The following is a 13,925-nucleotide window of genomic DNA, read 5'->3' as shown; positions in this document are numbered from 1 at the left end:
TACTTTACTTATTTAGGCTATATTTTTCTACTCAAAGTATAAGAGCAGGTATTTTTGTTTTCACTGATTTCTCAGCATTTAAAAAAGTTCCTAACACATTGTGTTTTAGTTTATTTCTTTGTTGTCTTCCTTATATAGAGCCTTAAATAAGAATGTTTGGGTTGAGGCTGGGGATTTAGCTCAGTGGCATAAGTGCCTGCCTTGCAAGCAGGCAGTCGTGAGTTCAATCCCTGGTACCGATAAAAATGAAAAAGACAAAAAAAAAAAAAAAAAAAGAAAAAGAAAATGAAAAAAAGAATGTTTGGGTCAAGTAATCTTTTTAATCATTGTTGTTAACTGCTTATACCCAGATCTACCAAAGATTTATCTTACCATTCCTCTATGGAGGGGCATACTGGTTATAGCCAGTCTTTTACCATTGTAAATAATGCTTGAATTCAGGGGTCAGCAAGTTTTTTTCTAGAGAGGATCAGATAATAAATATTTCCTGCTTTGCAAAGTCTCCATCATAACTGTGACTGTAGCACACAGCAGCCACAAACGACACATGGTTTTGAGTTGCAGCACATCAGACTCAGCCTGATTCGCTGAATATTTTGCTGCATGTATCTTTTCTTGTTTTGAATTAGGAGAACTACTAGACAAATTGGTATGAATATACTTATGGTTCTTAAAACATTCTGTCAAGTGGCTTTTCAAAGGATAATCGTGAGAAAGCTGAACAACTGGAATACTTAACTCATTGGTGGTGGAAGTGGAAGTTAATATTTACTAAAGCTGGATAGATATACTCTATGATTCAGTAATCTGCCAGGGTTTTTATTTTCTATGTTAGACACTGGAAGGAACACAGCTGTGTCATAATGCCATTTATTGATGTAAATGCTAGTCAATTATTAATTTTTTTCCTTTTCTTGGTGGTTCATTGTTTTCTTAAGATAGGGCCTTGCTATGTAGTTCAGGGTGGCCTTGAACTCTTTATGTGTCCAGGTTGCTCTCAAACTTGCAGAGATTGTCCTGCTTTAGCCACTCAATTTTTGGATTAAGGTGTGTGACACTATACTCAGTTCTTTTGTTGTTGTTTTGAGACAGGCTCTCACTACGTAGTCTAGGCTGCCCTTGAATTTACAGTGACCTTCTTGCCTCAACCTCCAAGTACAGGGATTAGAGGTGTGTGCCACCGGACTCAGATTTTAAAAGCATTTGAGAAATAAGGTGCATCTATAATTCCAGCACTCTTGAGGCTGAGCCAGGAGGACTGAAAATTCTAATCTGGGCAATTTATCAACTTTGTAAAAGACGGTTCAAAAGAAAGAAAGGTAGATGTAATGGTTCAGATTTGTAATCTCAACCCTCAGGAGGATGAGACCAGCCTAGAATACCTAGTGAGACTGTTTCAAACAAACAAAAATTTAAAAAACAAGTTAAAATAGGTGTGGCGGCATCGATCTACAATTCCAACAATCTTGCAAGCTGAGTCGGGGAAACCCAGTCTCGATAAATATAAAAGGCTTAAGATGTGGCTCAGTGCCAAAGCTTTCAGTTAAATCTCCCATACTAAAGAAAACAAGAAGCTAAGTTTCCGAGCTGCAACAGACTCCAGACTGCGCATAACGAGTGCTTTTGGAGACCAGGGAATATATGTGATGCTTGGAACCCGCCCTGGTCCTTCTGGCTCTTCTCTCACGGCTGGAGTGGGAGCTGCACCCCAGGTCTCCAGCTTCTCTCTGCAGGGCCGGGTTCCTGGGGACATGGGTTTATAGGGACTCATTAACTCCTGAGCTACACGCAGGTCTCCAGCTCTTCAGACTACTGAGGAAAGCACTACAGTTATCCAGGGCATTTTAATTATTTATTTATTGAGACTGTTCAAGCTGGTCTCAAACTTGCAACCACCCGCCTGCCTCAGCCTCTTGAGTACTGCGATTACAGGCGTGCGTCACCACGTCCGGCTCTGGGCACCTTTTAGAAGCCCAGGGCTGCACTGCTAGGCAGTCACCGGCACTGGGCAGCTCGGGCCGGTGAAGCAAAGCAGTACTGGGTGCTGCGGGGGCTCTGCGCGATCCTGGAGAGCGAGACTTCCCGCTCCCAAGGTGGTTGGTCCCTGCTCTTCTGTTTCCTAAAGAAGGTTTAAAACTTGTATGTGGCGGCAACAGCGGTCCTGTTGAGAGGCGCTGCGGTAACAGGACCTCAAACTTCCCGCGATCGCGCAGAGGGGAGCACAGCTGAGAACCACAGCTGAGAACCAAGACCAGCCTGGGGCCCGGCGGAGAGGCGGGCCCGAGAGCGGCGGAGGGCGGGGCGGCGCCGTCAGGAGGCCGGGAGGCGGGGCAGCCCGTGGGTCTGCGCGCCGGCGCCGCCGTGCGTGCTCACGTGACAGGTCCGCGAGCCCCAGCTCGCGCAGTAGTCTGGGCGAGTGAAGATGGCGGCCGAGAGGGAACCTCCTCCGCTAGGGGACGGGAAGCCCAACGACTTCGAAGAGCTGGAGGACGGAGAAGACCTGTTCACCAGCACTGTCTCTACCCTTGAGGTGAGGCCGCGTCGCCGCCGGTCCCGCGCCGTGCTGTCCTCCTCACCTTTGGGTGCCTTTCCCTGACTCCCCCCCTCACCCATGTTTGCAAGACCTGGTCCGCGTGACACCTGTGACGCGAGCTCCACCTCAGGTGCCCGTCAGTGCGCTGGGGTTGGCCTAGGAGCGAGGCTTGCTTTTGGGAGCAGCCTGCGGGCCTGGGGAACCGACCGAATTCTCTTTTGGGGCCCGGACCACCGGGACCGAGCATCCTCGCCCTTCCCCGCCATGCCAGCTTTTCGGATGACAGCCAGGGAAATCTCGTCCTAGCTCCCCTGAGGCTTCTGTGGCCCTTTGGAGCGGTGCTTACTTGCTTTTCTCTTCCCACGGGAGGGTGTGCCCCGAAAGGGAGAGCTACGAATGCGCGCGGAGTAGCGAGGGTCTGCGGGCAGCGCTGGGGTACACTTTTCATATTCACTGCCCTTCAGGGACTGCTTGTTCCCCTGGAGGTATCAGCCTCAGTTTGGGCTGACGGTATAGGTAAATGCATTTGCCTGTTTTGATTACTAGGGACTGTAGTGTTTAGAAAATACAAAGTCGAAGAGAGGGCGTTTTCCAGGAAACTGCTTTGAGAAGAAATTTAAGGTACAAGGGGAAGTAGAAACAGATCTCCACTCCTCTTTCCTCTTTTCTCGCATGATCAGCGATCTCTGAAGCTGAGTGTTCCTGTTTTTGTCAAAGGAAACGTCTTCTGAACTGCATTGGGCCCGCCTAAATCTACTCAAATTTGAATTGCTTTGCATTTAATGAGAACTTTCACACCTTAAGTCTCAATTTTAAAGTATGTATATACACAAATACTATGCAGAATTCCCAGAGGATATATTTATCTTGGGATGTGCTTAAAATAAAGTGGTTTCTTACAAGCTTTCTTGACCTGTTCAGTTCTGCACTAAGTCAAATGGAGATTACTGTAAACTATCCACTGTCTGAATTGTACTTGTCTGAAACTGAAACTTTGGAGAACTGTTCTAAGCTGACCACATTCTGCTAATTGTACTGGCAGTGGTCCCACCAAACCTCACCTTCTTTCAGATTATAGTTTCCCTACAGCTAGGTATAGTGCTTTGTTTTAATGTGTGTTCCTCACAAAATCTTGAACATTTGTACTTAGTAAATGTTTATTTGATTGTCAGAATCATCATTTCCTAAGAATTAGCAAAAAATTTTGCAGAGTAAGTTAATACCTTTTTACTCTTGTACATACTATACAACTTCTTTAATGTGTTTCAAAACTTAGCCTCTGTAGGATCCTATGATCTTAGGCCATTTAGGAGATATAAGATTTTCCAGCAAGAATTAAGCACAGACTTGATTGACCTAGTGTGACTAAGAATATGGTGAACACTAAGCATTCTGTTTAACTCATGTTATTTAGAGTTGAACTGTAAGTCTGTATGCCTCATATTGATGGGATTTTTTTGGTTTTTTGATGAAGGGTTTCACTGTGTAGTCCAGGCTGGCCTTGAACTCTGTTATTTTTAAAAAACGTTTGACTAATTTTCAGTGAAAGTCTACAGACTTTACAAATAGCATAAATTTATCTTGGTTAATGTTCTGTGACTGTTGTATGTAAAGTTGTTATTGATGGTTCATCTAAAGCCCTTATATCATAGGTTCATTGAAGTTGTTTTTAAAAAGTTGTGCTGAAAAAAAAAAGTTGTACTGGGCATGGTAGGGCACATCTGTAATCCCAGCATCGAGGCAGGAGGATCGCCATAAGTTTGAGGCCTACAAAGTTAGTTAGGGCTGTATACTTAAGACAAACCTGAACTACATGACGAAACCCTGTCTGAAGAAAACAACAAAAGAAATTTGTGTGGCTGTGAGATGGTATAAGTTTAGATTTTTGTTCCCTTCAAAATGGGAAAGGATATAAAGCAGTATTTCTTCGTAAATTAAAATATCCTAGGAAATTAAAAGGATGTTTTTTCAGTATTTTATTACATTGGTTTGAAACTTTTCATACAGGAGAATCCACAGTGTTCATATGTAAAATGTAAATGCCTTTGCAATGGCAGGTGGAAACACAGAAACAGGCAGCCCTTAGCAACTGGATTCAAGTGTCTGAATAGGCACTGTTCTGTGAACTCTGGGGTCCAGATTTTGTGAAAGCCAGCAGCTCCAAGAAATTTGCAGTTTCTGTGTTGTGACCAATTTCTGCCAAATATTGTAGCAGAGCTACAGCCAGTAGGCAACTTGGAAGCGTCATTAACCAGAAATGGTGTTTTGTTTTGTTTTTTGTTTTTTTTTTTTAATAGAGGAAACAAGTTTTTAACCCTTGGGTAGTTGAGTGCAGGTCAATTGTGAAGAGGAGCTGGCTGACAGTTAAAGGTAGAAGAAGACTGCACCCAACAGTCTGTGGGTGGCAGAAGACTGAGGCAACATATATGGAGGGTAACGGCTGCAGCATTGGCAGCTCAGAGCCTAAACTTGCTTTATAGGCAGGAGAGGTGTATTTTAGCAGTTTGATAATCTATTATTTTTTCTCAAGACCATGGCAGCAAGCAGGAGGGACAGAGAAAAGGCTATCCCAGAACCAAATCCATTGTTAAGGCCTCCCTGAAAATAGTGGGAGAGTTCCTAGACCCTTGTGGCAATTAAGTAACAGTGAATTGCCTCTTGTCTCAGGATTTTCCAGCTTGAAAGGCCTATGGGAGCAACTCACAGGCAGAGGAAGGCATCTTTTAAATGTAGACATGTAAGCCAGGTGGCATCTGGAGGTAACATCCCAAAAAGGGTGTATGGGTCAGGAACCAAAGAGTACAATGTCTTGTCCAAGGTGATTAACAGTGTATCAGGCTATGTGGCTTTATGGCCATTTTTGTTTCCTGTGACATCGGACAACAGTGGGGGTGGCAGTGTTGATGATCAGTCTGAAGGTGAGTCTAGTCTATGCTTCTGGGAGAAGACTTTTTGGAACTTCAGGATTACAGTTATCTGTCTCAGGCTGCATCATCTTCTTCTCAGGGAACTGTCAGTGTTGAAAGTGCAGGGTTAAATGAGAGGCAGGCTAACTGACTTGGAGCAAAGGAAATGGCTGCTTCTAACTTGAGATATTTTTCACCAGAAGTGGTATGGGGACTGGCTTATGTTCTCCCAGGCTGCAAGTTTGTGCCTGGCAGAAGGGGCGAGGAGCAAGAGTCTCAGTTGCCCTGGTGATAGTAACTCTTTGACAGAGGGAATTTTTTTTGTTTATTTTTTTAAGACTGTCTCATTATGCAGTTCAGGTTGACCATCAGCTAACTTTGTAGCCCAGACTGGTCTCGAACATGTAACTGTCCTCTTGCCTCAGCCTCTCAAGTGCTGGGATTGCCTGGCAACAAAGGGAACCTTTCAAGGCGAAGGGTTCTATCCCACTCTCTAACAGGGAAGTCACAGATTTGCCCCCAACTTTTGCAATGACTCTGGCCTCTCAGGGGCCCAATTTGATGGAACTTGGTCTGTCCTGTCCAGCCCAACAGGGCAAGGAATGATTCGGGTTGAGGTGGCCCTGAATAGTCAGATTTCTTTGTGTCTTGCAGATGAAGGGAGCATTTATTTTTGTGTCCATAGCCCTTTTCACTGGTAGCCGGAAGGTATGGTCATCTTACCAGACTGGATTTGGGGGGAGGGGGCAGATATCAGACTTCTAAGCCACACCAGTAAGTTTTTGAGATATTGTTTTGCTTTTGACCCCTCTTTGATGTGTTTGAGAAGCACTTGACTGATTTTAGGATTCTAGGCAGAGTGACATTTGGGAAAGGCCATGGCAACAAATTCATCAGAGCTGGCAGTCCAATTTTTCATTAGTCAAATGTACAACTCAGAAGGAATTGCTGATAGTTACCTTGGGTGGGCATTAGATGGTGCCTTCTGACTAGGGTGAGAAGTCAAAAGGTTTGGAGGCAGGGCCTTTGTGGCCAAGTGCAGGCATGGCTAGCTGGAAACAGTTCCACTGGCTGGAAGTAGACAAGTTGGGAGAAGGGAGTAAAGCTATAGGTGTTGGCAGCAACTGAGGGGGCCAACAAGGGTGCTAAGGTGGAATTCTCAGGAAGAATGGGCCTCTTTTCCCTTTGAGATGCAGGGAGCAGTTTGTTTAACTTTTAACTCCTTAAATGCCCTTTTTTTGGCAGTCAGGGACTGTGGGTTTTAACCAGTTAATTCCTATCTCTGACTTCCTCCGTGTGTGACGTACCCTTGTGTGTAAGGTGCCCTTGAATTACGGTGCAACAGACAAAGGGTGGGTGCCCCTTAGAAAAAGAGACCATTCAGATGCCCTTCTGGCTGTGCCCCTTGGAGGGACTTATATGTGACTTAGCTAAGGAGGGTGTGAGGCCCCCATTATGCCATATGTCAATTGCCTCAAAATCACAGGTGAGGGTCCAGTCAGCCACTAGAGCCAATGCTTTCCAGTCATGGTGCACAGACGGAGCAACCTATTGCTTATGCTGTCAGTTCCACTCACTCACACATTCATTCAACAGTAACTCAGAAGATACAACATTCCTGCCCCATTCCCTTGAGGGTGGTCCTGACTTCCTGGAGTTGATTAGACTTCCCTTCTGCTCTAGTTGAGCAGGGCTGACAGAATAATAGGGGTGTCTCCAGAGGTCAGAATCAGACAGACAGATTGACTGACAGACAGGCAAGCTGCATTGTTCTCCCTTTGGGGTCTAATGTGAACTGCTCAAGTGGGGAGCCAGGAATCTTCTTCCAGATCTCTGAGGGGACTTGAGAAATCTCAAGGGGACACCTTCCCATTGGGATCTGGAAAGGTCCAGGCTCTATCCTTGAGGGAACACAACCAGCAACCAAAGAGGTCAATACATCAGTCTTCCTGGCTGCACAAGATGTAATACAATGGCACACAAACACCGAAATGACACCCAAGATTTGGGGGCAGATTTATTTACATCGACCAACACTGCTCGGGATCATTGCCAAAATATCAGGCTCTGATCTCTTGTGGTCTAGGGCTTATATGGGATAAACAAGCAGGAAGTACAGAAGTAGCATTTCTTGTCAATTGGGGATTTTTTTTTACAGTATGCACCATAGTACCAACTGTTTCTAAGAAACAAAAATAACAGGATCAATAATGAACTATCATCTGAGTAACCAACAAACTGAAGTATACTGGCAGCATAGGGGACATTTTCTGTTATACCTTTATCTCCCTGGAATCTGCATCTGATCAGTGCTTTTCAAAGTTTATACATAAAATACATAGGAGTTTTGTTAATGTACAAACTGTGATTCTCTAGAACTGAGGTCAGCCCCAATATTCTACATTTTTAGTAAGCTTTTGTTTATATAGTGCTGCTGGCCTGTAATGATCACATTCATCAGAGACTTTGTACCTTAAGGGATATAAGTTGATACTTTTTTTTTCCCATTGCCTTACCCTCCCATCAGCCCCTCCTCCCCTCCCAGCTTACAAAAGCTTTGTTTCTATTTTTTCCTTCTCTTTCTCTTTTAAATTTTTCGCTTCCCTCTCTCCTCTCTTTCCATTCTCCATTTGGACATTTTCTTCCTATTTCACAGTATCTGTCATTCATTTTGGTCCTTATTTACACTTTCAGTTTCTCACACCAGAGAAACAACGTGGTGTTTACACCTAAGTGTCCAATTTATTCCACATTACAGTGTGGAATCCAGGGGCATCCATGTACCTAGGAATGTCAAGTGTCTTTATGGCAGAGTAAGTACTTCATTGTTCTTTTTTTTTTTTTTTTCATTTTTATCGGTACCAGGGATCGAACTCACGACTGCCTGCTTGCAAGGCAGGTGCTTATGCCGCTGAACTAAATCCCCAGCCCCAAGTACTTCATTGTTAAAAAAAGAAAACCCTCATCTTCTTTATTCATTTACCAGTTGGTAGGCATTTGAGCTGTTTCCAAGATTTGGTTATTAGAAGCTGTACTACTTACTATAAACATAGGTGTGCATATATCGCTGTGGTATGATGCTTTTGTAATGTGTACAGTTTAATGTTTTTTAGTACATTCACTGACTTGTGCAACATCCCTGCAGTCATTTTTGGAAGATTGGCATTTAGAAATCTTGTGTACTGTAGATGTCATCCCTCCTTTATTTCCCCAATCCTTCAGTTCTCAGCCCTAAACAGTCACTAATTTTCTGTTCATTTACCTATTCTAGATTTTGTATTAATGTAATTACATAAAATGTGGTCTTTTGAAACTGCTCCTCCTCCAGCATGATGCTTTCAAAGATTGTAGCATGTGTCAGTTCTTTATTCCATTTTCACATTGGAAGGTCTTACTGTGTTGCCTGCACTGGTCTCTTAAACCCTGGGTTCAGGTGATCATCTTACTTCAGCCTTCAGCGTGCTTGGACTATAATAGGTACAGCCTGGCTCTGTTTATGGTCTTAATAGAGATTTTTGAAATACAAGGGTTTTTTTTTTTGGTTGCTTCCCCTCTCCCCCCACTGTACTAGGCATTAAACTCAGGGCCTTTCTACCCACTGAACTACATCCTCAGACTTATTTCTTTTTTTTTTTGAGACAAGGTCTTGCTATGTAGTTTAAGCTGGCCTTGAACTCTGTGTAGCCTAGGCTAGTCTCCAGCTTTGTGTTCCTCCTGCCCTCCGCTTCCCCAGTGTGGAGATTATAGGCACCATTCTCAGGTTTTTTTTTTAATTTTTAATTTTGAGGCAAGGTTTTAAAAAAAGTTCCCCAGGTGGGACCAACTGAAGCTAGGCATGTGCCTCTGTAGCCAGTTTGAAACACGTTTTTTTTCGTCTCAGAACTAGAAGTTGGACATGGGACCTTTACACTGAACTACATCCTAGGCCATTTCTTTTCTTTCTTTCTTTTTTTTTTTTTTTTTACCAGTACTAGGGATCGAACTCATGACCCAGTGCCTGCAAGGCAGGCCTTATGCTGCTGAGCTAAATCCCCAGCCCCTAGGCCATTTCTTTCTTTCTTTTTTTTTTTTTTTTTGTCTTTTTCTTTTTTATCGGTACCGAGGATGGAACTCACGACTGCCTGCTTGCAAGGCAAGTGCTTATGCCGCTGAGCTAAATCCCCAGCCCCCCTAAGCTATTTCTTATTTTGAGACAATCTTGATAAGTTGCCAGGACTTGCATTTGTCATCATTCTACCTTGGCCTCCCAAAGTGCTGGAATTCTAGGCCTATAACACTACACCTGACACCAATCTTTCTGAATTTTAATGAAGTCCATTCATTTATTTTTTCTTTTGTTTTTGTACTTTCTGTGTCATATGTAACAGTCTTCTGCTAAATCCAGGCTTATGAAGATTTACCTTTTTGTTGTTGCTGTTTTGTTTTTCTGTTACAGGAGTTATATAATTTTAACTCTTTCATTGAGGTTTGACCAATTTAGAGGGTTTTTTTGGGTGAGGGGGCTAGTTGAAATAAGGGCTCAATATGTAGCTCATCCTAACCTTAAACTCAGGGCAGTCTTCCTGCCTCAGCTTTCTGGGTTCTGGGATTATAGGAGTTGCAAGCCTAGCTGGAGTTAGTCTCTATATATCATATTAGGTAGGGATCCAGCACATTCTTTTGCATGTGGCTGTACAGTTGTTTCAGCATCATTTGTTGAAAAGTACTCCTTGAATAGTGGTCTTGTCAAAAGTCAGTTGACCAAATAGGTATTTGTATCTATTTCTTTACTAATCTCAAATTTAAGAGTCAGCTGAACTTAAAATGAAGCCCAGTCTTCCTGTCATTGTCACATTGCAATAGTTATGCATTTCTTTACTTTTTTTTTTTTTTTTAAACCGGTACCAGGGATGGAATTCATGACTGCATGTTTGCAAGGCAGGCGCTTATGCCACTGAGCTAAATCCCCATCCCCAAAAGTTATGCATTTCAACTGTAGTTTCCAGGTGAAAGGCCACTGATCTTAGAATTTTTTTCCTATTGTGTAAGCCCGAGCTATACTAAGTGCTTAGAATATGTGTATTTGGTTGACTTTTTAGTTAATAGGAGAAAGCATAGCTCTGGTTAACCACTTTTCCTTAAAATCACTAAAATGTAAGAATTTTTACATGAATTTTTTTAGAACCTGTAAACAAATTAGTATATGAAGTTGCTTGAGACAGGAATATTTAACTTGTTTTCCTATGAATTTGAACAGTTGCGTTTTTCCTCTGGTGATAGATTTTAGTTGGTGTAAGGTTTACCTACGTTTTGTAAAGTTCACTACTTCAGTCAAGACAAGCTCATAAAAACTTCCATCATCCCAAAAAATACAAATCATGCTGTGTTTTGTAGTTAGCTCTTCCTGCATCCAACATACTGCCAAATACAGATGTTTTTGCCTATGTTTTTTCTTGTGTCTCTTCCAGAATGTCACACAAATGTTATACAGTATGATTTTTTAAATCCTGGTTCATTTGGCCAAAGATTTACATTTTCTTCTAGGGTTTTATATGACAACGCTCTCATCCCTGCTGGTGTCTTGCCAATAGATCTGATCTAAGGGCAGTGCCAGGAAAGAAAACAGAAAAAGAGGTTCTTCATCCATATTCTTTAGATTTTAGGGGCTTTTGTATTATGACCATAAAGACACGAGTTTTTCTGGGAGTAATTGTCTGTACCTATAACGATGGAACCCTATGGCACATGTGCCACGTCAGGCTATTTGTTAGCTCTGAAAGGTTCACCATCGCTGACCTATTGCATAGTTCTACAATTTTTGCTGTTTTCAAGAAAAGCTAAAACAATAAGGGAAAGACAATCATGAAACTGACTCTTAATTATTTTTCATATTTTGGCTGCCTCCCTAATTTGCCTGTTACATACTTTTATTTATTTAAACTCACGACCTTGCACTTGCCAGACAGGTGCATATACCACTGAGCTAAATCCCTGGCCCCTGTTACACAATTTTATATGATTGCTTTTTATATTCTGTCCAGATTTCTTAGCATCAGTTTGTGAGAGAGAAGGGCTGTAGTGGACTTAGATTTTGGATAGAGTCTCAAAGTACCACATTTTAAGAGATATGAGCAAAAACCTTAAAAAGTTATGCATACTAGTTGATTATGTGGGGGAAGAAAAGAATATACATTTGTTAAGAATGCTGGCATCTGAACTGGTGCCATGAGCCTGTAATCCCAGCATCCTGGGATACTGCAGTAGAAGGATTACAAATTTGAGCCCAGCCTGGTCAATTTCAAAACCATGTCTCAGAATTTTTAAAAAAAAATTTAGAAGGGCTGGAGATGTAGTTCAGTTTTAAGGCCATGTGTTTGCTGGGCATGATGGTGTTTACATGTAATCCCAGCACTTGCGAGGTTGAGGCAGGAAGATTGCCTAACAAGTTTGAGGCTAACCTAGGCTACATAATGAGTTAAAGACCAGCCTGGACTACATAACAAGATCTTGTCTCAAAAATAAATAAATAGAGTTTGATCTCTGGTACTACTAAATAAATAAATAAATGTCATGCTTTCAGTCCCCATTGCTGCCAAAATAATCCTCATAATAGTAATCATCATCATCATGTAATGATATCTCAAGCTGGGCATGGTGACAGTCTGTAAGTCTTGGTTTTCTCAGGTGGGAGAATCATAAGTTAGAAGTAGACTACATAGTAAGTTTAAATCCAACCTGAGCTGTAGCATAGTGAGATCCTGTCAGAGACAAGAAAAGAAAAGGAATCTGGAAGAGGTATGGAGCAGCAGAAATAAAGATAAATAGGTCCTGAAAGCCTTTACTGAGTCACTTTTTCATAGCTGCTGCCTTAGCAGTGGAACTTGGCTTTCCAGGCTGTTGATGGGAGACAAAGACCTCTTAACAGTGTGATTCTGTTGTAGTGGCCTTTATTGGAGTTGCCCACCACCTGCAGCATTCCTATCCCACACTCTACTCAGGCTCTGGACTGTGAAACAAAAGAGTGGTTTTTGTTACATAAGTATGTTGAAATTTTTTGATTCTCAAGTCAGAAAACTTATGTGCCTGGAGTGGTAATGCATGCCTGTAATCCCAGCACTCAGGAGGCTGAAGCAGGACAGCCACTGCATATCTGAGGCCAGCCTGAACTACATAATAAGACTCTGTCTCCCACTCCCTCCAAAAAATAAAATATGGGTAAGGTAAGACTTTGGTGTAATATCAACATCAATTATAATATATAATATGAATGTGTTATAGATTATAGTCTGTGGACCATTTGTGTTTTGTATCCTTTACCCATGGTTCTCTCTTGCATCATTTCACCTCACCATAAAGAATTTAGCATTTCTTTTGTGGTATATCTTTTGGTGATGAATGCTCTTATTTGTACATATGAAAATAATTTTACTTTCGTTTCTGAGCAGTATTTTCAGAGTTTATAGATTTCTGGGTCGATGGCTAGCTTTCAGCACTTTGAAAGTGTTCTTCCACCATTTTCTACTTTCCTGATTTCTGGTGAGAAATACATAGAAATTTGACTTGAGTATTCCCTTGTAGACTTGCCATTTTTTGCTAAGTACTTTTGTAACTAGTGTCCAAGGACCAGTGGGGAGACAGAGAACTTTGATGCCTCCTACTCTACAGACTAAATCGTAGGTTTGCTGACTTCTGTAGCAAAAAGAGTTTTGAAGATGTGTTAGTAAGAGGCATAAAGAGGTTTATTAGATAGAATTTTCAATGAAAATAGAATGTGGGCCCTCTAGAGAGAGGCATTAAGATTAGTGACTGGGAATTTTTATTTTGAGACAGGCCCTCTAAGTGCCTGAGTTGCTTGGGCTGGGCTTTAATTGGTGATGCTCCATTCTCTGCTTCCCAGAACGGTAGGATTATAGGCATGCACCACTGATTCCAGCCAATTTTAAATACTGTACTTATCTTTGATTTTCAGCAGCTGGATGTATGTAGGCATCGTATTATTTGATTTTATCCTCATTGTGACACCCAGAACCTGTTATCTATAAAGTTATGTCTTTCATCAAAATTTTAGCCACATTCTGCAACAGTCTTTTCATCCTAACATCTGAAATTCAAAAGATGTGAAAATTAAGACTTTTTATTATCTTATAAGTCCCTAGGGCTCTGTTCATTTTTTTTTCAACTTTTCTCAGACATTATCTTTGTTACACTGGATATGTTTTATAGATTGAATTTCAAGTTCACTGACCCTTTCCTCTGTCATGATCATTCTTTGCTGAACCCATCCTGTGAACTTTTTTTATTTCAGGTAATACTTTTAGTTCAAAAATTTTATTTGGTCATTTTTTGTAGCTTGTTTCTTTGCTGAGAGCTGTAATTTCATGTTTCAAATTATTTACCTTTACAACATAGAACATAGTTGGGAATGCTTTCAAATGTTTGTTTTTACTGTGCATTTGGCATTTTGGTAATTTCAGTGTTGGCATCTGTTATCGTTTTTGTTTGTGTTT

General features: G+C 41.7%; 1 protein-coding gene across 2 annotated transcripts in view; it reads left to right on the top strand.

Annotated features, from left to right (window-relative positions):
- The first annotated feature begins 2,331 nt into the window (after positions 1 to 2,331).
- The window catches only part of Snx2 (sorting nexin 2), a 50,509-nt gene continuing 38,915 nt past the window's right edge, over positions 2,332 to 13,925 (top strand). The window contains exon 1 of one of the 2 annotated variants that reach the window (XM_003477377.5): positions 2,332 to 2,530. In XM_003477377.5, coding sequence (XP_003477425.1) covers positions 2,423 to 2,530 — 108 coding nt within the window. In that variant the 5' untranslated portion in view covers positions 2,332 to 2,422. The remainder of the gene's footprint in view (positions 2,531 to 13,925) is intronic. The other variant, XM_063232442.1, reaches the window with a different exon arrangement.

This window comes from Cavia porcellus, unplaced genomic scaffold (genome assembly GCF_034190915.1).
Source record: "Cavia porcellus strain 051 isolate PalLab524CR breed Dunkin Hartley unplaced genomic scaffold, mCavPor4.1 scaffold_21, whole genome shotgun sequence".
Lineage (NCBI taxonomy): Eukaryota > Metazoa > Chordata > Mammalia > Rodentia > Caviidae > Cavia > Cavia porcellus.
This window is presented reverse-complemented; position numbering and strand designations above follow the sequence as displayed.